This window comes from Tupaia chinensis, unplaced genomic scaffold (assembly GCF_000334495.1).
Source record: "Tupaia chinensis unplaced genomic scaffold, TupChi_1.0 Scaffold000465_1, whole genome shotgun sequence".
NCBI classification, from domain to species: domain Eukaryota; kingdom Metazoa; phylum Chordata; class Mammalia; order Scandentia; family Tupaiidae; genus Tupaia; species Tupaia belangeri.
Genome location: NW_006159974.1, coordinates 2,859,604 through 2,884,248, shown reverse-complemented (window position 1 = coordinate 2,884,248; position 24,645 = coordinate 2,859,604). Strand labels below are relative to the sequence as shown.

Below are 24,645 nucleotides of genomic sequence, written 5' to 3'. Positions count from 1 at the left end.
TGGTGCCGTCGGGGCACCGCCCGGCCCCGCCCCGGGCCCCCCGCCAGCTCCGCGCGCGGCGGCAGCGGCACAGCCGGGAAGTACATCGAGTAGTCGCACTGAGACTCCATGGGGGGGCGAGGTGGGCCGAGCCGGAGACCAGCCCCGGCGGGTCCCGACAACCAGGGGTGCTGCGCGCAGCCGGTGCGGCCCAGGAGACCAGCTCGAACCGGGACCCGACAGGGTCGGAACCGGGTGCGGGGCCGAATGACTGGCGAGAAACCGGAAGCGGAAGGTGAGGGGTGTGGCCTCCGAGGTCCCGGAATCCTTGGGTGCCAGCACCGAAAAGGAGCGAGCAAGGTTCGGCTGCGCTTAGGGCTTCCTCTGGAATGGAGGGGAGTCTAAAAACGTCTTTATTAATAAAAAATAATAATAATAACCTCTAGCCCCGCTTCTCTGAGGGAGACTCTCTCCGTTTTCCACCCTATGTAAATCAAGTAAACGTTTCAAATGATTTATTCATTCAGCAAACATCTCATAGTGAAATGAACATAGCCCAGTAACAAGTATTACCTAGAGAATGCAAGCGTCATCCCAACTCCATGCCCCAAACTTTGTCCCACTTCATCTTTCGCCCCTCCAGGGGGCTTTGGAGAGTTCTCCAAGGACCTACCTTGGGAATGGGAAGGGGAAAGACAAAACAGGTGTGGGAGGGAGGCCCTGCTGGGAACGACTGGGTTTCTGAGGCAGGGGCCAGAGGACGCAGCCTGCATTAGGACAAAGTTCCATCCTTTCTGAAAAAACCACTCATTCTTGCCCCATACTTAATCACATGAGCCCTTCTATTTAATTTAGCTTCTCTTCAGCCTAAATCTGCCTATGGGAGAGTAGCCTTGAAGTCTTGCTGGGCAGTGGTACTGTAGGAGGAAACTGCTTGGCATCCAGCTTGTCTTTGTACTGTAGCTCGGGGGTAGCCAGACGTTCACACTCCTCCTGGTCCTGGGGGCTCAGTCCACTCCGAAGTCTATAGCCCAAAACTTTAGCCGACCCAAACTGGAAGGGGCGGAACCGACGGTCAGTGATAAATTTGGGGTCTAAAGCCTCACCGCCTACCAGGCAGCGTTTAGCTAGGGCTTCACGTCGAGCCCGGAGTTGGGCCACAGCACTGTCCAGCCGGCTCTGGCCATATTGTTCTATCCGAGCCCACAGACTGCGGTTGAAGTGAACATAGAGAGCCCAGTCTAGATGGTTCCAGGCTCGGGCCCGGGCAGTCAGCTGCTGATTCTCAGCAGTTAGTCCACCATTACTAACAGCACTGAGGCCCTGCTGTCCTCCAGCCTGGGCATTGTGCACGAAGCCCACCACGTCATCCAGACCCCAGCACAGGGCATCTGCCAGCAGAACCAATGACTCATCAAAGTATTCAGCCACCAAGACCAGGTCAAAGATGGAGTCCAACCAGGCCAGGCCCCACTGGATGAAGGATGAAGACCCCAAATCTAAAGAAACAGGGCTGGCTATCTGGCTGTGACCATGAGTAGCAGTGGAAAGAGGGTGGAAGAGTGCACTGGGGTCTAAGGTTTGGGCCCGAGGGCCAGCACCGGGAGGCAAAACATGCAGCTGTGGGGAGTTGGGGTCTCTAGGGGGATGAAGGGTCCCTCTCTTGGTCCTCACCTCTGGGGGAAAAGGGAGGCCAAAGTCAAACCATAATAAGTTACGTGCATAATGGTCTCCCCGGGCCCCAGGCCGGTAGAAGGCGCGAGGATTGGCTAGGAAGGCAGCCAAGGATGGTGCCTTGCGGAAGGCCGATGAGGTGGACTTATAGTAGGAGAAGGCAGAGCGGGCCAGAGCTGCTGGGTCTCGGACAATGGAAAAGAAGAAGCTGTCAGAAGGCATGACCTGAAGGACCTGCAAAGGAGAGAAGACAGACATGGAGAGAAGGTACTAGGCCAGGGTAAGTGAGCACAAGCCAAGGGTCTGCTGATCCTTCAGCCTCCCAGACCTCTTCCTCATAGTTCTGTTGGGTACCCCAGCTCCCCTTACTAGCTATGTGGCAAGTTACTTAACATCTCCGAGACTCAACATGCACACCTGAAAAATGAGGATAATCACATCTTCCCAGGTAATTATGGAGGATACAGGACATACAGGATATGGGAAGCTCCTGGGGAACGTTAACTTCCTTGTGCCTTTCTGGCTGCCTTGGTCAGTAAAATTTCTGTGAGCCAAGCTTTGTACCTTCTTCTCCAACCTATCAAATGTCTACTTTGAGACTCTTGGTCACAGCTCCAAGAACGGAACTGGCCTTAGGCCTCCTGAGGGGTAGAAGAACTGTAACTGGCAGCAAAGAGTGAAAAGGGGCAACCATGGTGCTGTCCCAGGTACAGGAGTCAGAAGGGCAAGCCAGACTCAGGACAGCTGAAGGGCAAGCACCTCTAGGGCTCCTAGGCATCTTGGAAAGCAAAAGACATCCCTAGAAGGGGGTGGAGGGAGCTCTAGGAGGCCATAGGGTGCTGTAACAAGAGCTGGGACACGAATCTACTTCTCAGCAACAAGGAAGGTAGGAATCAAGCTTAGCTATACCCTAACATAGCCCTGCAGGCAGATCCACTTCAAAACCTAGCTTCTGCCCTCCCGGAAGGGTTTCTGCCTCTGAAAATGACTTCTCATCATCGCATCTGACCCCCTCTTGTCATGACAATCTCCAATTTGCTCCACAGATATGGCATCCCTGAAGGGCAGAACCTGTGAACTGCCTCTTTTTTTATTCTGTAGGGTGCATAGGCTCACTAGTGAGAGAGAGAGAATATGAGAACTCACTCCCCAGGGGGTAGACCACACCACAATCCCTTCTGCATTCTCTCAGGATTTGGGGCACACACACATATGTGCCCGTGATATGGTTTAAATCACTAGGTCCAGGACTCGAACTGTGCAGTTAGTTGGCCGTGTGGGATCTAACGGCCTTAACTACCATGCCACCAGCTGACCTTGTCTGTCTCTCTGACTTCAGAGGGAATCAGTGAAGAGAACAGTCTTAGGCATCAGCTGGACCTGGACTGTCCCAATTCTGCCGCTTACTAATTAAGTGATTTTGGGCAGGTTAATGAACTTCTCAGAGCCTTCATTGCTTCATCCATAAATCTGGGTTAACACTTACCTGGAAGGATGTGGGAGAATCTGGAACAAGGCAGGTATTCAGTGAATGGTGGTGACAGCAAAGGTCATCAGCCTAACCTCCGGAGAAACCTACCTCAAAGATCACTGTCTTGGCCTCACTCCCACAGTGGTCTCTCATTGACCATTGATCACACTCCTCAGCTGCTGTGTCCAGATCCAGCTCCCATGAGGGTGTCTTTGCATCTCATGCTGAAGTTCTATGATTGGCATACACACTCCCCCTTACACGCACCACTGTCTTTGCTGATGCTTTGCTCCTAAGAATGCTTGATGTGCTCCTTACTACCAAGAAAGGTCCACCCTTTAGTTGAAAGTGCATCTCTCTAGAATACTCTGCCTTTTTTTTTTTTTTTTTGCCAGAGGGTGTATGTATTCCTCAGAGAGATAGGGAGAAGTGAGAAAGCACCCCCTCACAGGGCATAGTCACACTGCAGTCCCTTCTCCTGTTTCTCCATTCAGGGTTTGGGACACACATGAGCATATTCCTGGTATGTTTTCAAAACCACCAGGTCTACGACTTAAACCGTGAGATCAGCTATATGGGAGCCAGTTGCTTTAACCACCACACCACAGGCTGACATACACTACCTCTTGATAAATACTCTTTCCACAATTCTAAATATGAGGAGTCCCCAAAAAGTTTATAGGAGATGTGTATTATGAAAAACTATAGGTTTGGAAACTTTTCTGCACCAAAATAAATCCATACTTTAATTCTATTTTCCCTTGAACTTTTGGAAGTACCCTCATACAAAAACACATACATAGGACCAGCATTTAGCATAATGGCCATGTCGCTGGACTCCCATGTAGTCGACCACGGTTCAAGTCCTGGACCTGGTGGCTTAAACTCATGCCGGGTGTGTGTGCGTGCGTGCCCAAGATCCCGAGAGGAGATTGGAGGAGAAGGGATTGTGGCGTGGCCATCCCCCCTGGGGGGTGATTTCTCTCTTTCTGTCTCTCTGTCTCTCTCTGTCTTTCTGGCAAGTGCATGCGCCCTATAACAAAAACCTCTCTAAAAAAATAAATAAATAAAATTTAAAAAACCACACACATACATATGCCAGGACCAGCAGTTGGCGTGTGGCTATGTCGCTGGACTTCATGTAGTCGACCATGGTTCGAGTCTTAGAATCAGTGGCTTAAACTCATGCCGGGTGTGTGTGCGTGCGTGCCCAAGATCCCGAGAGGAGATTGGAGGAGAAGGGATTGTGGCATGGCCATCATGCCGGGGGGTTGATTTCTCGCTTTCTGTCTCTCTGTCTCTGTCTTTCTGGAGCGTGCATGTGCCCTATAGCAAAAACACTGCAGTCCCTTCTCCTGTTTCTCCTTTCAGGGTTTGGGACACACATGAACATATTCCTGGTATGTTTTCAAAGTCACCAGGTCTATGACTTAAACCGTGAGATCAGCTATATGGGAGCCAGTTGCCTTAACCAAAGAACAACAACAACAACAAAAAGCACATACACATGCCATAGAAGGGGCCTTGACTTTAAAGAGTAAGTGGGCCTGGGTTCAGATCCTAGCTCTGCAACTGAGATTGAGGTCTTCATCTGTATAATGGCTTGTGATGCTTTCCTAGCAAGGTGCTGGTAAGACGATCAACTACCTACCTGGCACTCAGTAAGTATTCAATAAGGTTACTTCCTTCCCTGTGTGTTTTCATTTGCACATCAAGGCTCTTCATACTAGAGCTCTTGGCTTCCTGTGTGTGTCCGTCTGAGCATGTGAGGGCATGTACTCATCTCCCCGATAGAACTGAGGCTCCTGGGGGGTCAGAGCAGTGCCTCCACTCAACCATCCTGCTGTGCTTGTTGGGGCTTGGCATAGACTGATCCTCAAAATGTGGCAAACATGGTAATGCAAGAGAGAGGGAGAGGAGGCAGGGGCAGATCAGGGGCCCTGGTAGTGACAATGCAAGGGAGTGCAAGAAACCCTTGGAAGGAGAGTTTGGGGTGAAGTCTGAGTTGGCAGGGCATTGATACAAGGGGAAAAACATTGGAATAAACACCAGATGGCATAGAGGAGGACTCTGGCTCCCAGAAACTCCTTGGGAAGAGACACCTAAGGAGTGGGTAATAGGAAATCCCACCTTTGTGGCCCCTCCATGTCCAGCTTTTGGGTGAGGTGATGCCTGGAAAGCCCCCAGGCCTGGCCCCCTTCCCTCATGGTCTTAGCCACATGGTCTGGCTTGAGCTGGTCCCACATCCCTCCCCTCACCTCTTTCAGATGGAACCTCATGTGGTGACAGAGGATGTGGAAGGGGGGCTGGGTGCCTCCACCCTGGGGGTGATAGCCTTTGACCCGAGATGCCTGGAAAAGTCTTGGGTATCCAAACTGGTAGCGGGCAGGGAGGGCAAAGCGCAACCCATGCAGATCCCCGTAGCGATGAAGCAGGCTCAGCACAGAGCTGCTCCCAGATTTATGCGTCTTCAGGAACACAAGTCGCTGCTGGGGTGGGCAGGATGGAACAGCTGGTCTCCGGGATGGGACCTGGGGCTGCAGCCTGGGTAGCCTGGGAAGAGACAGGAGATACAGTGTCCTGTCCCTCAGCAGCAAGTAGACAGGCTTTTTATAGAGAAAGGTTGCTATACAGAGCTTTCCCTGAGAGTCACAGCCCCAAGTGGGATGGTGAGGAGCAAGTTGAGGGCATTGATCACAAGACCAGAGGGTAACTCACCTCTTCCGGAAGGATCCCCCCAAGAACTGGAGGGCAAATCCGATGGTCATGAAGACACCCAAAGCCAACCCCAGGCTCCGAGGCCCCCAGAGCCTCATTGTCCTGGTAGGAGACAGAGGGCTCATGTGGCACAGGTAATGGTGATCCCAGATTAGGGACAGAGCCAGGGCCAGGAACCGAGGCAGAGGCAGCTTGAGATAGCCGTGCAGCCGTGGAAGGCACCACTTGGAGATCGGGGGTCATTCCCCAGGTCTGCTCACAGCCCTGGCTGAGTCTGCCCCCTTAGTTAGCAGATTTTTGCCTCTGTCAGCGTCTGGAAGAGGAATGGGGGGGAGGAGGAGCCTAAGGAGAGGGTAGAGCCTTCTTTCCTGATGCAGCTCAGACCTAATTCAGGGAGGGGGAGTGGGCCCAAGGGTTCTCTGTACACCCAACTCTTCTAGGTGGCCCCGTAACTACTGCCTCTGCTGCCATCCTTTTCTCCAGTTTCTGCAACCCCCACTTGCAGCTCTTTCTGAGCCTCAGGAATGTAGAGGGGAAGGAGAGAAAGACAGAGACTTCATCGTAAGTGAAACAGCAGGTGAACGAGGTCAGACCAGTTGGCTCATCATGAGAGTCAGGTCAGGGCATCTCCAGGGCCTTGGCTTGCTCCTGAGCTCCTCTGTCTGTGACAAATAGGAATGAAGAGCCCCTTTTTAAGGCTAGGAGGGGTAGCCCCAAAGTGGGAATGAGGGTCAGACAGGACATAGGTTGATGAACCCAGGCAGGAGGAGGGACATTGGATTTATAGAAGTGACTTTGTCACGAGTGAGAGCCGTTATGTCATAAACGTGAGCATCTCTTCCCTCTCAGCACAGAGCAGACCCTGGTGTGCAGAGGGGCTGAGGGAGATGGAGGGTCACTTAGGAAGCTCAGATCCCTGGACAGTTTCAACCCCATCAGCATACCCAGAGATGGAGAGTGTGGTGCAGGGGGTGGGGATGGGAGGGACAAGAGGAGAGGAGAGAAACTGCGGCACAAAGATGCAAGAAAGACACAAACCTTGAACTTGAGAGTTCTTTTCCAGGCCAGTCAGAGCTTCCTAACCAACTGGGAGTCTGGCCCACCCCTTCGGGTTGCAACCCACAATCACAGATGAACCACGGCCCTTTCAACAAGCCCAGGCAGCCCCCTTTTCAGAAGAAGGGGTGACTACAGGCTGAGAGAACCCACAGTTGCTACCCAGAGACCCGCCCCTCTGACATTGATCCCCAATTCCTTCCATCACATTGCTCCCCCAGGGTCCAGCCCCCACTCCTCTCTCCGGAGTTGTCAATTCCTTGCACCTATGTCTTCCCATTACCCCGGATTCCATCCCTCTGCCTCCTCCAGCCCTTTGTTGGCCCCCTCTGAGAATCTGTAAACCTAAGTCTCCCATAAATTCCAGGGTCCCTCACAGGCCCCAGCCTCGGCTTCACTTGCCCACTCACCAGGCCACAAGGGGAGCTGCAGGGATATCGGTGGGGCCCTCCAGCCCGCCCGCCTGCCCCAGCCACCGCCCGGCTCCTCTCCTCGCTCAGCTCAACTTTCCCCACACACTTTCTCTGCACCCAGGCTCCTCCCCCACTTCCTTTGTCCCGCCGCCAGTCCAAGCTGCTGCTTCAGCTTTGATCGAGCAAGAGCGTCTCTGGGTCTCTCCCTCCCTGCATCTTCCCCTCTGTCATGGCACCCAGCCTTTACTCTTCTTTCACACTAAGACACCTATTGTACCTTTTTCTTTCAACTTTCTACAGAACAAAAGATTCATTCAAGTGACAGAAAGAGAAAGTGACAGATTAGAATTGAAAACAGACATTTTCAGGGACTTGACAGGTAGCCAGAGGCTGACACTCAGAGCCAGGGACCCCACTCTGAAGGCAGGAGACAGTGGTGTGATGATATATAAAATGCTTGGGGTTTAAAGAGAATTTTACAGGCGGCAAGGTGGTTCTTTCTCACAGTTCTATTTGGTCCTTCTAAGCCTTTCCATTTTTCGATGAAGATGCTCAGGCTGAGGGAACCAGCAGTTAGCGTAATGGCTATGTTGCTGGACTCCCACGTAGTCGACCGCGGTTTGCATCCCAGACCCGATGGCTTAAAACACACTGGGCGCGTGTGCGTGCGTGCCCAAGATCCCGAGAGGAGAATGGAGGAGAAGGGATTGTAGCCTGACCATCCCCCCCGGGGGGTGATTTCTCGCTTTCTGTCTCTATGTCTCTCTCTGTCTGGCTGGCGAGCGCATGCTCCCTATAGCGAAAACCTCTCAAAAAAAAACAAAAAACAAAAAACAAAAAAACAAAAAAAACTCAGGCTGAGAGGATGGGCAATTTGGAGACTGGCGTGTCATTCCAGGCCTGCTCCCAGGGGACAGACAAGTTCAAAGAGAGGACAGAAGCAGACAAAAACCGAGCTAGTCACAAGTTTCTGGGGCCTCTGCTAGGAGCCAAGGCTCACACAGGGACAGATGCTGAAGGCACAGAAAATCACACAGTGGGTCCAATAAATTACAATTTATTTGCAGAATAAACACTGACTCAAACACTAAAACATGACATTTAGAGCTTGTGAAGGATGATGTGGACAGCAAAGGTCATGAGTCCTTTTTTAAAAAACATTTTAGTTTAAGAAATTAATAAATAAAAAAAAACCCTCAACAGAACCTAGGCCCATAGAGCCTCCTGTCCTACTCACACATCCCCAGTCCCCTGCAGTGCACCCATTAGCATTCAGTTGTGTCCACTTCTGAGACTACATGCCCCCACCCCAGCAGTGTTGCACCCCTCCCCACTTTGAACTTCCTTCCCAAACTGCAATTCTAAAACTTCTCCCCTTCCTCCTTGTTGGGGCTGATGACCAGTCTCAGCCTTACAGGGCTGAGGTCCACACCTCCTTCCTAAATAAATACTCCCAGCCCCTCCATTACCAAATGAAAAAATAAATATTGTGAACACATGCCCACTCCCAGCCCACCAATGGGAATCTAAATTTGGGGCCCCAGCCATTCGTTCATCTGCAAAGTTCCTTCTCTACTCTTTCTGTAGCCCTTTTCAACTCCTCAGGCCCAGCTGAAGAGGGAGGAGGGGAAAGAGCCACGAACCCTTCTGATGCTAGGGCACCCCTCCCCTGTTACCGAGGCCCAAGCAGAGCCAGGGCAACCAGGAAGGGAATGAAGACAGGTGGGGTGTGAAAAACAACAGATGTGCCCCCACTCCTGCTTCTGCCCTGGTTGTAACGGGCACTGCCACCTCCTCCTCTGCCTCCAGGACCCTCCCGCCGAGGAGGGCGAGGAGGTCGAGGAGGCCGGACTGGGGGGGCCACAGCTGCTGGCCCAGCCATCCAGTCATCTGCATAGTGCTGTCCTCCTCCAGAGCCACTGGCATCCTCATCTGCAAGAAACGAGAGAGACCAAGACAAATAGTGGTGGGCAAGAGGCAAGAGGGGACAGACAGGGGAGACAGACATAACTACAGAGGAAGAAAAAAGATTAAATCAGAGAAAAAGAGGCGAGGGAGAGAGACACACAGGTAGGTCAAGCAGTTGGGAAGAGGGTGAGACAATGAGTGACAAGAAGCAGGGAGAAAGAGATCACACAGCAAACATGGAGATGAGAGACAGAAGAAGAGACAATGAGGCAGAGACAGAAGAGAGACAGATGGGAAGAGAGGATAAACAGGAAAAGACAGAAAGCAGAGGCAGAGAGCAGACGGCAGAGGGTGGGGGAGGGGCGGCAAGGAAAGAGAGAAAGGCATGGGAGAGAGAAAAAGAAATGTGCCTTGCCTGTGGGGCAAAATCCTCCTTGGGGAGCAAGCCTAATGTCACCCCCACTCTGGCTTTCCCACCTCCCCCTGGCTGCCACCCCTCCTCCATTCTCCCACATCGCTTCGCCCATTATAAGAAGCTTCCCACTGTTGGTTAAGAATGTTTTTTATGCCTCCCCAACTGGACCGTGAACCCAAGAACAGAGACCCACACGTTGGCCTTTCACCTCCTACCTTTGAAGGCGTTCAAAAACTGCTTGCTAAATGAATGAGTGAACGAATGGGCACAAAGAAGAGAGGCACGGGCGGGAACCAAGTGGGGAGGGCAGGGGAAGGGCTCAGTGGGCAGTGGGCGGGCCCGTGGGCGCCCGGTCTTACCCGCGTCCGGCCTGTCCAAATCGTGTCCGAGCGCTGCCGCCCTCATCCTGGCGGTGGCCGCCCGAAGCTGAAGCCGTCGCCGCCGTGTGGGAACGTCGGGGCCCGAGGCATCCACCTCCAGCTCAGGGTTGTTGAGTTGCTCTGTCAGGGAGCCTCCGATCACCGGCGGCAGGTACCTGCAAACAGAGCAGCCCCCAGGCTCCCGCCCTGTCCGTGCGAACCTCCAACCCTGGCAGCCCGCGTGCCTGCCGCCCGCCCGCCCGGGTCTCACCGGCCCCGCCCAGCACCGGTCCAGCAGGGCGCAGACTCCAGAGAGATGTCCGCTGCCATGCGGGAGTCCCCGCACACTGCCAGGGGCAGCCCAGCCCAGAAGCCACGCATCCGGCCCAGACGCTCGCGAAGCTCCCACACCTGGGAAAGCGAGAGAGGGCGAGGGCAGAGTGGAGGTGGAGCACTGGGGTGCGCCCCCCCACTGGCAACCGCCCTTCTGGTCCGCCACTCACCAGCCTGTGCAGGTTTGTGCCAGCTGCCGTTGTGGGCCGTTCCTCATCTGCCACTGCCACCGACGTCCACAACCGGCCCATCTCTTCTCGGGGTGCAGGGGCTCGACGGTTTCGTGCAGGCACTGGGTCGGGGGGACCGCACTCCTGAAACACCTGCGACACAAGAAAGAGACTTCACACTGTGTCCCCACTCTGACCCCATGGTCTCGCCTAACACTCCAGTCTCCCAGATCCTCTATATTCTCTGCCTGACACCCCTCCCTGTACCCACACCCCAGGCCTGGCCTCCACCCTCCTCTCCCTGTACCTGGGCTGACACCTTCACGCTGTTTTCCTGCAGGTACATCAAACCCTCTGAGATCTTCACCCCGATGGACTCGGCTGCCAGCTCAAAGGAAAAGGGGCCCTCAAGCTTCTCAGCAAGGAGCAGGAGAGCATCTTGAAGTGGGAGAAGAAAGACAAAGGAGGGGGTGAGGGGTGCAGTCGCTGAACTAGGATGTTCCCACAAACCCTCAGTCAGGCCTTAGAAGACTCGCATGAGAAGAGGCTCCCCGTCCAGTTCCTTCCTCAGTATGACTTTAGAGTCCCTCCCCAGTTCACCTCACCCATGTCTGACTGCAATACACTACCCTCCACCCCAGTTGTCTTAAGTCCCCTCACCCAGATAGCTGCCCCAGTCAGGATCTAGTCCCCTGTTGATGAGACAGCCACGGGCCACGTTGAGGCAGAAGCCCCGGCAAGGTAGAAGTGAGGGAACCCCCCGACAAAGGGGACAGCCAATCAACCGCATCAGAGCCCGGCTGCAGCCTTCAGACACTGGCACCTGGGGGGTAGAGAGTGGAGCTGTGTCATCCACAGACACCGTGGCTGCTCTCAGCCAGGCCTGGGGCTGGGCATAGAGAGAAGTCAAATACTCCGCCCCACCTACCCTGGGCTCTGTGTGAGCCTGTAGGGTTGGTGACCCCATGTGATGGACCACAGCACCACCACAGATCTGAGAGATGTTCCTATGGCCAGGTGGCAGATACTGCTCCATAAGAGGGGTGGAACTGGAGAGGCAGTGGGGGGTTTGAGAAACGATTCAGGGACACGAGTGAGCCATAACAGTTGGGGAGGAAGGAGACAGTGAGGAGGCAGAATGTAAGGCTGAGAGGACAGGGAGAAGCTGCAAAGAGGCAGAGCCAGTAATCTGGCCTTCGGCAGCAGGGAACAGGGAGTCCTAGGACATTGGGGGGGTGGGGGTGAGGCAATACTCCAATCTCAAATTGCTATGGTGATAAGCAGGTCCCTGGAGGCTGGCAGAAGGGTATGAGTCAGAGGGCGCAGGAGGGTCAGAGGTGGTAGGTTATCATGGATCATGATCCTATGGAGACTTCACTCTGGACCGTCCCTTTTTGACTTGTCCTGGGACACCAGAGCCTGGAGGCTGACAAGGGAAGATCCCAGATTTCTCTTGCCAGCTGGTGCTTGACCTTTCCTCATAGGGACTCTCCCGCTTCTGCCTCCCCCTCCCCGGGCCCTGCCCATACTCAGGCTTCCTCTAACCTTCAGTGCTTCACTGACCACATTTCTTCCAGCCTCCAGGCTCTGGACAAAAGCCCGAGCAGCCACCAGGGCCCGGGTTATCTGGAGGAAGGGGAAAAAAAAAAAGGTGAGAAAAACCACAGGTTGTCATGGGTCTGCCAAGACTGGGTTCAAGAGACTGCACTAAGGAGCTGAGCAGTGGGGACTATGCTTGTGGGGTATTCTTGGTCTGAGTAGCACGTCGAGTGGGACAGAGAGGCAGGTTCAAAAGCCCCAGAGGAATTATGGTCTAGAAGGATCAATGGGACTGGGCTTGGGAAGAGATGAAAGGAATGTGTTGTACAGGCCTTTGCGAGAGAGATCATGTATCAGAATAAACACTGGACTTGAAGCCAGAAGACCTGAGTGTGAGGTTCAGCTCGACCACTTACTGGCTGTGAGACCTTAACCTCTGGGGACCTCATTTTTTTCATCTCTAAAATACGGATATTACTATCTAACAGAATTATAATGGCAATTAAATGAGATAGTATAAATGAAAATGCCTCTTAAATATTGATGTCTAATTCATGTTTAGCTGGACCTGAGGAAGACCAGGTGTTAGGATTAAGGAGGAGCTGGCATAAAAGTTACTCGGGCCAAGAGCAGGTGAAAATGTATGTGAAACTAGAGCATAGAATGGAGTCAGGAAGTGTCCACTTAAAAGAGGCCAAGGAGCACTGAATTAAGCAGAAATAACTGAGGCTTGAGGACTCACTAGGTTAGAGATGGCTGCGGTGCAGGATGGGAGGAATCACCAGGTCAGAGGTGAGTGGGGCACAAAAGGGAGGGGGTCACTGGTCTGGAGGTGAGTGGTGCACAGTTCAGAGGTGGCTGAAGCTCATACTTCAGGATCCCTCACCTGCAGGCGGAGGCGGCGGGGTGAGTCCCCGAAGGGCTGCAGAGAGCCATCAGTAGCAGAGGCGAGGCGCGTGAGGCACAGCAGGTAGTCAGGGGGAAAGCTGTACTGTGGGTGCAGCAGGGGGAACACTCTCTCCAGGAGCTGTGCCCAGAAATCTGCCAAGGTGTCATCTAACCCCTCACCAGACTCCCCATAGTAGGCCCTCAGCCGAGAGAACAGGCTATTGAATATGAGGGCGTGCTGGGCATACAGGCGGCCGTAGGAGTGGGAGAAGAGCTGAGTCAGGGAGTGCTGGGATACTGAGAGCATCTCCTGGAAAAACTCTGTGGCAAAGGCACAGTGAGGCAGGGACCCAGGTTAAGGTGGGGTGAAGTCAAAGGAGGATAGAAGGTGAAAGGGCAGAAGCAGGAGGGGATGGGAATGGGAGAGGAGAGAAAAGACAAGTGAATTAGAAACTGAGCAAGTCTCAGAGACGGGGTGGATTGGGAATGGAGGAGGGCAGGACCCTGGAGAGAGCCTGGGGTTGGGGGGCTAAGCCAGGGCTGCAGGGATGGAGCAGGGGGTGGGGGACACAGAGCTTGTTGAGGTCATAAGCACAGAGAGGAGGTGCGATGCCAGATTTGGAGACCTCTGGTCCTCACCATCAAATTTTTTCTGCCGGGCAGCCAGTGTGTGAACCAGGAAGGAGCCACTGTCCTCCACCAGGCCTCGGAAGGTAACTTCCGTCTCCCTGGTCAGCCTTTGCTCTGTCTCACTGGAACAGCAGGTGTACTCCTGGGGGCAGACCCGGAGGTGCTCACCTGGATAGAGAAGACAGGGAGGAATGATGGGAGGTATCCAGAAATTCCTTCCATTTCCTGTCTACTCCTGGGGGCTATCCATTCTCTTTCACCTGTCTGGTCTCTTTTCTATTGTCTGGCCCCTCCTCTCCACCTGACACTATTCCCTCCTTATTGTCCTCTCACCCATCCCAGGTCCACTCTCATTAGCCATGGAATCATCTATTTGTCAACAGCTTTGAGGTCCAAATTAGTGATTAGAGTGTCCTCAGGTGACCCTCCCCAATATCACAAACCCCAAGCCACAAGAGACTGGCAGGACAGCTTCAATGGGATGAAGAATGGGGTTTGGAAGGGTGGGGTTTTAGGTGAGTAAGAAAGTACCATCATAGAAGGTGCTCACAGAAATAGGAGGGCAACATGGCTGTGAAGAAAGAAACACACAAGGGGTGCTAATTACAAGAAAAGGATTCCTGGGGTGGGGGTGGAGTAAGAGAGCTATTATGTGAGCAGGAGGGTTATTGTGATCCTGGCAAGGAAGTTACAAGAGGAGAGACATTATTATGGGATGAAAAGATTACTATAACGGTCACTCTGGAAGAGAAGAGAGTTATTGCCAGATGGGGAGAGGAGGGGAAGGAAATGCCCGTCCCCCACTCTCACCTCCCAATTCTCTAGTCTTCCTCTTTCTCCTCACCTGAGATCAGGGCTGGAGGGATTAGGTTTAAGCTATATCCCCGGGCCCCTCACACCTGCCGAGTCTCTGCACAACAACTCCGGGTGACCTTTGCCTCGCTCCCGGCTCCGGGACCAGGACCGGGACACAGAGGCAGCAGCAGCAGCAGGAGGAGAGATCGCAGTGTAGACATAGTTGTAGCCGTCCTGGGAATGCAAAGTGGGTCCTAAAAAGGAAAGAAGAGTCGCCCGAACTCAGGATTCTTGTTCTCGGCTGCGGGGCCGCTCCACAGACCAGAGAAAGAGCGCGACCCCAGAAAACTGAACACCAAGCACGATTGCTGGACCAGGCAGCATCTGCCGAAACAATGGGAGCAGGGAGCCGGACGGGGGCGTGGCCCGAGGCGGGGCCCTGCCAATGTTGGTTACAAGCCGGCCTCGGGGGCGGAGTAAAAGAAGAAATGAAGCCAATGTAGTGGGTAAGCTCCGTAGCCGGGGCGGGACACCTCCTCACTACAGAGATGGGTGAATAGGGGCGTGGCCTTTATCGGGGGGCGTGGCGATCTAGCTGGAAAGGCGGGTCCTGGGTAGAACCCAGCCTATGGCAGTTGAGAAGCCCGATCGAATGGGCTACTACTAGTGCAGCCCGAAGCCCGGCCAATGGAGGGGGAGATTGGCGGCAGAGGGCGGAGCCGGGGCAGAGCTGGGTTAAAACTGGCGGCCGGCGTGCTGGAGCCCACGTGACCTGGCGGCACGCCTGAGAGCTTGCAGCTGCACGAGGCTGTCGGAGCTGCTTGACTGTAGCGTGGCGAGCACGAGCTCGCACATTCCAAGCCTCGCGACAGTTACTAGCCCTGGGACTAGCCGTTGAGCTCGCGCTTGCGCACAGATTACCTCGTGCCTTCCCGCGTTTTTCTAGACTCTTCCATCACCGGAAAGGAAGCAGCAGGCGCCTGTGTCAGAGGTGGGGGTTACCACAGAAACCTGAGGGACCTAAGCGGGCGACCATTTCCTCAACGCCTCTCAGCCAGGAGTCGCTCTTGCAGGCTCAGTGAGGCTCTCTTTGACCCAAGAATATATCCTCACCACACTCCCAGCCCTGAAAAGCGGACGCCCGGGTTCGCACTCAGGGGGCCCTCCCTCACCACAGAGGCTGAGAATCCCATCCCCAGTTCCTGAGGGAATGATAATCTGCTCTCCAGAGCAGTTGGAATGTTCCTGAGCCGAAAGAGGGTTACTACAGGGTCAATTATAGATAATCATACTCTAAAAAAGAGAGAACGTGTGCCTTGTTTCACTTCAGTCTTTCCTGACGTGTTCGAACAGTGCTCCCACCCTTAAATTGTTAACAGCTTTTCCTTTCATTCCTTGTAGAATCAGATACTAGTTTCCTAGAAATAGACCTCTGTTGAGCTTTTCCCCTTCCTCTGGACGTTCCTTCCTCTCTCCCTCTTTTCCTTTCCTTTTTCCTCTTTATTTTTTAATGTACCAACTAAATTTCCTTGCTCCAAGTGGGTTGCGCTTTCAAAACTTAGCAATGGGTGTTCCTGAAGCTGCGCTGGTGTGTGCCTTGCTGGGTTCTTGGGAGAGCAGCTGCAAACCGGTTGGCTATTTCGGGGGGTGGTGTCTACAATCCCTTGAGGCCTTAGGTTTTATTTTTGGTGATGTTTATTCCACCCCAAACTCCCCTCCCCAGTTCCAGAGCAGTTGTCTTGGGAAGAAAGGGACTAGTTGGCTGCGGGGGAGGGGGGGACTAGAAAGTAGTGAGATAAGAACCTTTCCCTCTTTTTCTTTTCTCAGCTGGATCACTATGCCTATCCTGCGATCTTCCTCCTCCTCCCATCTCCATAGTTCCTCCTCACCAAGCAATGTGTCCTCACCGCTGCAAAGAGCTATGGGCAGTGCACAGAGGGCCTTGTCTTCTGCTTCTAGTTCCTCAGTCAATCTGCCCTGTGTTGATGGAGACTCAGACCATACTTCAGAGGGGTGAGTGGTTGACAGATTCTTGCATAATGTGGACTCCTCTTGTGTCCTCAGCAGCTTTCCCCTTTATCATTTCCTGCATTGGCAGTGATATGTGTAGAAATACAGGAAAACATCAGAACACTATACTGGCTCCATTTTATAACACCAACTCCTTTCAGCTCTGCTGGCTGCTTTTGGTAGCCCTGTATGTTGTAGAGATCTATAATAATACATCCTGTTTTTAATTCATCATCCAATTTGTCTAAGCCTTATTTGAACACATTTGTATGTTAAGCATGTACAAATTCTGGTGGGGACTGGAAGGTGGGAGATGGGGAAGTAAAGAGCTCTATTTGTTGCCTAACAAGCTATATACTTTCTAGTTGGTGTCCTGTGGTTCTTTTATTTGGGGATTTATAAACTGGTCTAACCATCCTTACCATTATCATTTATGAGCTTATTTGTGAAGATTATAATAGTATGGTATTTTTTTTAATCAGGAAAAAAAAAACTAATCTCATACAAGATCCACTTTTTACCCTGGTTATTTTAATTGACTTTCTCTGAATCATTTTTGTTTCTGTCAGTGCTACTGTTGGGGACCAGATTGTATCAGTGTTATAAACTTCACTCTAAACATTAAGAAACGTGGTTATGTTTCAAGGGGTGAAATATAACCCCATGTACCTATTAACCTCCTATTTATGCATGAGTGATGTATAACTTCCTGAAGGATGCTGAATTTTCTTCACACAGAGCAGTGGTCCCTCTGCCTGCTTAAGTGAATATCATTTGTTTCTTTTTCAGGGGGAATATTAGAAAAGGGTTGTCCTTCATCTACCTCAGGTTTTCACTTTATCCATTGTTCTCTAAAAGTTTTCCTTTAAAATTTTATCTGTACTTCCTAGTAATGGTAAGTTCATCTCTTATTAAAAATCTGAGATGTTTTCCTCATGGAGATAGGGTACAGTTAAAAAGAAATTATAATTAACTCTTTGTATAGAAGGAGTGAGGTGGTTTGCTTAAGGAGGCCCATACCCCCTCATAGGGAGAGTGACTCTTTGTCAGCTGATGAAGGCAGTGACTTTGAAGACAGCCTGAGGCACAACGTGAAGAAGAGAGCAGCAAAACGACCACTTAAAACGACCCCAGTGAGTCAGTTTTATTTTGCTTTTGAACCTGGTCTGGGAAGTGGCAAAAGAAAACCTAGGAGAGGCTATGGTTAATGAAGGGATGAGACTCAGAATATCAAGGGACAGAGTAAGAAGGCAAATTTTGAAGAGACTACGAGAAGAGGGCATTAGAATCTAGAGATACAGGAATGGGGCTTAAGGACTTTTTAAAAGGAGAAAATGTTAGTAATAGTAAAGTTCACAATTATGCAAACAACTGGCTATTTCAGAACTGAGTAACTCAAACTCTGCTGTGGAATTGGCACTTTAAGCCTACCTGTGAAATAATAATTGAAAGCAAGCGTAAATGACACTTTCATTCATATTCCTGGTGATTTTGTACTGACTAGGTGGCAAAATATCCAAAGAAGGGATCTCGAATGGTACGTGGTCATGGCCAAAAAGAATCAGAGGCACCGGCCAATGATCTCTTTGATGCTGTGAAAGCTGCCAAAAGTGACATGCAGGTAAAGCAGTGTATTTCACTTTTTTTTTTTTTTTTTTAGAGAAATTTTTGCTATAGGACATGTGCGCTTGCTTGCTGGAGGGACAGAAAGTGAGAAATTACCCCTTAGGAGGCATGGCATGCCACAATCTCTTCTCCTTTGTACACCTTCTGGGATTTGGGGTACGTATGTACACGTGTCTGGCATGAAATTCAGGCTTCTGTGTCTGGGACTTGAATTGCTGTCGGTCATGTAGGAGTCCAGTGCTCTAATCACTACGCCACTTGCTGGTCCCTCACTCTTATTTCTTCATGCTATCTCACCCTTTGTAGGGTGCAAACATAAGGACAAGTGTCTACAAACTTGATTTGTGTGGACACTTAAAATTGCAAGGGGGGACCAGCAGGTGGTGTGGTGGTTATGGTGCTGGACCCTCACTCCCACGTGGCTGACCACGATTCGAATCCTGGACCTGGTGGCTTGCTTTCTCACTTTCCCTTCCTCTCTTTGTGCGTTTCTCTGTGGTCAAAATAAATGAATGAATCAAGTTAAATAAATAATTTTTTTGAGATATTGTTTGTTATAGGGCACGTGCGCCCACCAGACAGAGAGAGAAATAGAGACAGAAAGCGAGAAATCACCCCCCGGGGGGGATGGTCACACCGCAATCCCTTCTCCTCTATTCTCCTCTCGGAATCTTGGGCACACACGCACACGCGCCTGGCGTGAGTTTTAAGCCACGGGGTCCGGGACGCAAACTGCGGTCAGCTACATGGGAGTCCAGCGACTTAGCCATTACACTAACGGCTGGTTCCCAATAATTATTTTTTTAAAAATTGCTAGAGGGTGCATCACTCACTGAGGAGAGAGACAAGGGGGAAAGAGAAAGTGCTCCCCGTGGGGATGGTCACGTGTAGTAATCCATTCTCCATTTCTCTTTTGAGATTTTTGGGCATACACATACACAATACCGATTTATTTTTCAAGCTACCGAGTCTGGGACTTGAACTGTGGGGTTGGCCATGTGAGATCTAGCCACCTTTGCCACCATGCCAAAGACTGGTCCTGGTATAGACACTTAATTAACATCCCTACATCAAGAAAGATAAGATCATAAAACAAATTCTTGGTGTGATATAAGAGAAAGGTTGAGTGAGAGGATCTTCTTTGCTAAAAATACTACGAAACGGAAGCAATTCCATTATTATTGATTGATGAAAGTCAAGAGAGGCATTGGATAACCTAAGAAGGATGCTTGGATATGAGTGACAGCTCTCTCATCCTTGTCACTTTTTAGTTCTTCCTTGATAATTATACCTATTTTTTTCCTTCTTCGTACTTCTATTTCTATAATTTTACTGCAAATCTATTATCTAAAAGTATAGAGTTTATATGTAGTTTAAAAAGTAAAAATAGGGGCCAGAGGTGGCATGGTGTTTAAGGTGTTGGATTCCCACGTGGCTAACCATCGTTTGAGTCCCAGACCTGGCATCTTGAAAACCACAACAAATAAATAGATAAATAAATAAAATTAAATAGTCATTTAGATTTCTACTCCTAGCTCAAAAAATGAAACATTAATAGTGCTGTAGGTGACCCTTGTATATCTTCTCTCCATCCCTAGAGTTAATCCCTTACCACCCAGAGATAACCACTACAGTGAATGTTATATTAATCATTTGCTTGTCTGTTATTATAGTTATCACCAATGAATATGTTCTTTAACTGTGTAGAAACAAGTAATTCTTTTGTCTTGTATGACTTTCAGTTAACATTACTTGAAGTTCATCCATATTAATATGGAAATAGATTTTTATGATTTCTAGAAAATTTAAAATTTACAAATGTGGAGTTTTGCTGATTATAGTTTTATTTGATTTATAACTTTATTTCATTGTGGTCACAAATAATTGTTTTTGAAATGTATGGAGACTTACCTTTATGATTTAGTATTTAGTCAGTTTCCATAACTCTGTTGTACAAAGCTCTTGAAAGGGATATATGTTTCTTCAGTTGGGCATGTTCATTTGGATGAGATCAGAAGTGTTAAATGTGATATTACTTTGATATTTCTACTGTTTGTTTTTTGGCCTATGTAGTTTTGCAGTTAAAGAAGTATGTAAAATCCATGAAAGTGATTTTTTTGAATTATGCCACTTGTATACATGCCAATGTTCACCCTAAATATTTTGAGACTTTGCTATTTATATACAGGTTTAGAATTTAATATTTTCCTGATAAGTTAAACCTTTTATTATTAAATACTGATACTCCTCCAAAAAATGTTTTGTTTGATATTAATATATCTACACTAGTTTTATTTTTGGTTAGTATTTGCCTAGTATCTTTTTCTATTCTTTTATATTTGGTTTTTCTGTGTATGTTAGGGGTTTGTCTCCTGCATACAACATACTATATATCTAGATTTTGGTGTTTATTTATTTATTTTATTTTATTTTTTTGGAGAGGTTTTCGCTATAGGGCACATGCACTCGCCAGACAGACAGACAGAGACATAGAGACAGAAAGCCAGAAATCACCCCCCAGGGGGGATGATCACGCCGCAATCACTTCTCCTCCATTCTCCTCTCGGGATCTTGGGCATGCACGCACACGCGCCTGGCGTGAGTTCTAAGCCACCAGGTCCGGGATGCAAACCACAGTCAACTACGTGGGAGTCCAGTGACTTAGCCATTACGCTAACTGCTGGTTCCCTAGATTTTGGTTTTTAATCCATTCTGATGGTCTGTTCTTTAACAAGAGAATTTAATCAATTTATATTTATTGTCACTATTGGTATGTTTGCATTTATTTCTGCCATTTTATGTGCTTTCACTTTACTTTGCCTTTTGTTTCTTTTTCCCCTTTAACCTCTTTTGAATTTCTGTCTTCGACATGGACCTGAGCACATTTTAACTCCTATTTTCCCTACTTATTTACATATTATTATACTGTGTTTTGTTCCTGTCCATTTTCCTTCCTTATCAAATAAAAATTTACTAGTTTATCTTGGGTCATTGGAAAAGTCATGACACACCTTTGCATAGAAAAACATAGAAAAAATACATCATGACCTTTCCAACAACCCAAGACAGTTAATGTTTGCTTATACTTATTTTAAAAAATAATTGTTTTATTATTTTTATTATTTTATTTGACCAGAGAGAGACAGAAAGAGAGAGAGAGAGAGAGAGAGAGAGAGAGAGAAAGCACTCTGCCAGGTCCAGGACTCAAACCATGGTTAGCCATGTGGAAGTTCAGTGCCTTGACCACCATGCCACCTGCTGGCCCCACTTACCTACATTTTTATCATTATCTTTGTTCATTCCTTTTTCAATCTCAAATCTTCCATATAGAATTGTTTTCTTGGGGCCAGCAGATAGTATAATGGTTACATTGCTGGACTTCCACGTAGTCAACCACAGTTGGAGTCTGGACCTAGCAGGTTAAACTCATGCTGTGTGTGTGTGTGAGTGTGCATGCCCAAGATCCCAAAAAGAGAATGGAGAAGGGATTGGAGCATGGCCATCCCCCATGTGGGGGGTGATTTCTCACTTTTGTCTCTCTCTCTCATTCTGGCAAGTGCACACACCCTATAGCAAAAATCTCTATTTAAAAAAAATGTTTTATTTCTATCCAAAGTTTTCTTTTTCTTTTCTTTTTTTAACATGTTTTTGCCACAGGGCATATGTGCTTACCAGAGATATACAGAGGGAAAGTGAGAAGTCATCTCCTAGTCTGGTAAGCATGTGTGCTTACCAGAGACAGAGAGAGGGAAAGTGAGAAGTGATGGCCATGCTGCATTTCCTTCTTTTCCACTCTCGGGATTTTGGACACTCAAGCACATATGCTTGGTTTAATTTTTAAGTCGCTGGGTCCAGGACTTGAATTGCGGTCAGCCATTTGGGAATCCAGCACCCTAACCACACCACCTGCTGGTCCCCTTTCTGTCTAAAGTTTATCCTTTAAATTTTCATTTAGGTATTGGCTTATCAACAAGCTCAGACTTTCAAAAATGAAAAATCTATAGGGAAAAAGGAACAGTAGGAAAACTAGCTAGCTTGCTTTCTAAGATGACTTTTTTTTTTAAAATTTTAATTTGCTGTAGGCTGTGTGCACTCAGTGGCGAAAGAGAGGGGGAAGTTGAGAAATCCCTTTTCTTCCATTCCTCTCAGAAGTTTTAGGTACATATGCACATGTGCCCAGTGTATTTCTCAAACCACTGAGTCTGGGACTTGAACAGCACAGTCAGCCATAAGGGATCCACCTATGTTACCTAGCTTGCCACTGGCTGGCCCCTAAAATGACTTTTTTCTCTGCACATTAAAACAGATTATTCCACTGCTTTCAACACCCCCTTTTTTTTCAAGTTAACTTATTCTTTTTTTTTTTTTTGAGAGGTTTTGTGTTTTTTTTTTTTTTTTTTTTTTTTTGCTTTTGGGGCTTTGACAGAGACAGAGAGACAGAAAGCAAGAAATCACCCCACAATCCCTTCTCCTCCATTCTCTCCACGCCACAATCCCTTCTCCTCCATTCTCTCGTGATCTTGGGCACGCACACACACGTGCCTGGCGTGAGTTTAAGCCACCAGGTCCAGGACTTGAACCGCGATCGACTACGTGGGAGTCCAGTGACATAGCCATTACGCTAACTGCTGGTTCCCTCAAGTTAACTTATTCTATGAGCTAGAGACAAAGTGATAAAAAGACAGAGATAGCACTCCCAATAAGGTTTATTTTTTAATTGCTAGAAGGCGTGTGCACTTGCCCAACAGTTTTGATGTTGCAATCTATTCCTAGCTTTATCCAGCCCTGGATTGCGGGTGCATGTGCACCTGGTATATTCATGAAGGTCTCCAGACATAAACCTAGAACACTCCTATGTGTATCAGCGTCACAAAGATCATGTTTTACCACTGAGCCACTGTCAACCCCTCAGTTTCCCTTTTTGTTGCTGAAAGTCAGCTCTCAGTCTAATATAGCACTGTCCAATACAACATTTTGTAATGATGGAAATGTTCTAGATCATTGTTGTCTAGTACAGTATATTAGCCACACATGACTGTTGATCATTTGAAATATGGCTGGTATGATTGAGAAACTGAATTTTTAAAAATTTGATTTGATTTAATTTTAGTAGCAACATATGACTAGGGGCTACTGTATTTTTTGCAAATCTTATTGATGTTTTAGTTTGTAAATATGAAATGCAAATCCTTTGTAAGTGATCTCTTCTTGCTTTGATTTTTTTTCTTGCTTTGAATTTTTTCCTTTTTAAGAATTATTTTATTTAACTTTATTTATTTTAGTTTGACCAGAGACGGACAGAGAGAGAGAGAGAGAGAGAGAGAGAAAGTGAGAAAGCAAGTCGCCAGGTCTGGGACTCGAACCACGGTCAGCCTTGTGGGAGTCTAGTGCCCTTAACCACCATACCACCTGCCAGCCCCGATTTTTTTTCTCTTAGTTTTAATTTTTGCTATCAAGCATGTGTGCTTGCTGGAGAGAGAAAGAAAGAAAAAGTGAGGGAGGAGGGGAGAGAGAGTGAGAAGCCAACCTCCAGGGATCTCTTCTTCTCCATTTTCCTCTTGGGATTTTTGGCATGCACACACATATATCTGGCATGATTTTCAAGTCACCAGGTCTCGGACTCAGATAGCAGTCAGCCATGTGGTATCCAGCCCCTTAACTTTCATACCACCTACTAGCCTATTTTGACTGTTTTAAAGACTTCTGCTTTTGTCTTTACAGGATATTTATAGATATAAGTTTCCCTTTTCTTATTAGGCTTAAGATCTATTAGTATCCTAGTTTTGAGTTGGTGTTTTTCAACAGTATGGAAAATACTTTTCAAATATTGCCTCTTTCTTATCTTCTAGAATTCAGCTAAGATATCATTAGAACTTCTCTAGTCGCCATGTCTCTGAATATCCCTTTTACTATTTCACTTGTTAGTTTCTGTGGGCTGCAGCTGGCCATGTGGGATCTAGCTACTTCCACATCACCTGCTGGCCCTCAACCATTGAAGTTTATTAAGTTGAATTTATTATACTTTTTTTTTTTGGAGAAGTTTTTTTTTGCTATAGGGCACATGTGCTCGCCAGACAGACAGAGACATAGAGTCAGAAAGCGAGAAATCACCCCCCAGGGGGGATGATCACGCCGCAATCCCTTCTCCTCCATTCTCCTCTCAGGATCTTGGGCACGCACGCACACGCGCCCGGCGTGAGTTTTAAGCCACCGGGTCCAGGATGCGAACCGCGGTCGACTACGTGGGAGTACAGCGACATAGCCATTACGCTAACTGCTGGTTCCCGAATTTATTATACTTTTTACTTCTACAATTTTTTTGGCCCATTTCCAAATTCGATTGTTTTTGCTTCTATTTTCAGGGTTCTCTTTTCTTTTTCTTTTTTTTTGGAGGGGGAGGAGGGTTGGAGGTAATTTCCTACAGGGCATGTGTGCTCACCAGAGAGAGACAGAAAGAGCAAGAGGGAAAGTGAGAAAGCACACCCCAAGAGGGAGGTTGGCCATTCAGTCTCTTCTCTTTCATTCAGGATTAGGAGCACTACAGACACAAGCCCAGCTTGTTCCTCAAGTTGTCAGGTCTGGGATTCTAACCATGCAGTTGGCCCTGTGGGATCTAGCAACTCTGGTCATATCGGTTAATTAATTAATTTATTTTTCTTCT

The 24,645-nt window shown here is 48.8% G+C and overlaps 4 protein-coding genes across 14 annotated transcripts in view; 1 reads left to right on the top strand and 3 right to left on the bottom strand.

Annotated features, from left to right (window-relative positions):
• TRAPPC14 (trafficking protein particle complex subunit 14) overlaps positions 1–277 on the bottom strand; it is a gene marked incomplete in the record, with an annotated part of 4,438 nt that extends 4,161 nt beyond the window's left edge. The window contains 1 exon segment of the mRNA XM_027774672.1: positions 38–277. Within this exon segment, the coding sequence (XP_027630473.1) occupies positions 38–110 (73 nt within the window).
• Positions 278–469: 192 nt separating this feature from the next.
• GAL3ST4 (galactose-3-O-sulfotransferase 4) lies at positions 470–7,392 on the bottom strand. Of its 2 annotated transcripts, XM_027774671.1 has the most exons (4): positions 7,309–7,392; positions 5,843–6,155; positions 5,383–5,677; positions 471–1,887 (listed from the first exon to the last, which is right to left on the bottom strand). In XM_027774671.1, exons 2-4 carry the CDS (start codon positions 5,965–5,967, stop codon positions 847–849), a joined length of 1,461 nt encoding a protein of 486 aa, XP_027630472.1. In that variant the 5' UTR covers positions 5,968–6,155; positions 7,309–7,392; the 3' UTR covers positions 471–846. The 2 variants fall into 2 exon arrangements, with proteins under 2 accessions (XP_014446060.1, XP_027630472.1); XM_014590574.2 differs by lacking the exon at positions 7,309–7,392 and having other exon boundaries at positions 470–1,887; positions 5,843–6,126.
• Positions 7,393–8,357: 965 nt separating this feature from the next.
• Positions 8,358–15,125, bottom strand: GPC2 (glypican 2). Of its 2 annotated transcripts, XM_006155731.1 has the most exons (10): positions 14,398–15,125; positions 13,563–13,721; positions 12,922–13,244; positions 12,042–12,122; positions 11,157–11,319; positions 10,804–10,934; positions 10,497–10,649; positions 10,265–10,404; positions 9,994–10,169; positions 8,358–9,243 (listed from the first exon to the last, which is right to left on the bottom strand). In XM_006155731.1, exons 3-10 carry the CDS (start codon positions 13,228–13,230, stop codon positions 8,984–8,986), a joined length of 1,413 nt encoding a protein of 470 aa, XP_006155793.2. In that variant the 5' UTR covers positions 13,231–13,244; positions 13,563–13,721; positions 14,398–15,125; the 3' UTR covers positions 8,358–8,983. The 2 variants fall into 2 exon arrangements, with proteins under 2 accessions (XP_006155793.2, XP_014446083.1); XM_014590597.1 differs by lacking the exon at positions 12,922–13,244.
• Positions 15,126–15,199: 74 nt separating this feature from the next.
• STAG3 (STAG3 cohesin complex component) overlaps positions 15,200–24,645 on the top strand; it is a 67,394-nt gene continuing 57,948 nt past the window's right edge. For 4 of the 9 annotated variants that reach the window (XM_014590594.2, XM_027774669.1, XM_027774665.1 and 1 more), the window contains exons 1-4: positions 15,201–15,339; positions 16,176–16,361; positions 17,389–17,491; positions 17,863–17,979. In XM_014590594.2, coding sequence (XP_014446080.1) covers positions 16,186–16,361; positions 17,389–17,491; positions 17,863–17,979 — 396 coding nt within the window. In that variant the 5' untranslated portion in view covers positions 15,201–15,339; positions 16,176–16,185. Of the gene's footprint in view, positions 15,340–15,390; positions 15,427–15,449; positions 15,494–16,175; positions 16,362–17,388; positions 17,492–17,862; positions 17,980–24,645 lie in introns of those variants that run through there. The other 5 variants (XM_014590595.2, XM_027774670.1, XM_027774668.1 and 2 more) reach the window with 4 other exon arrangements.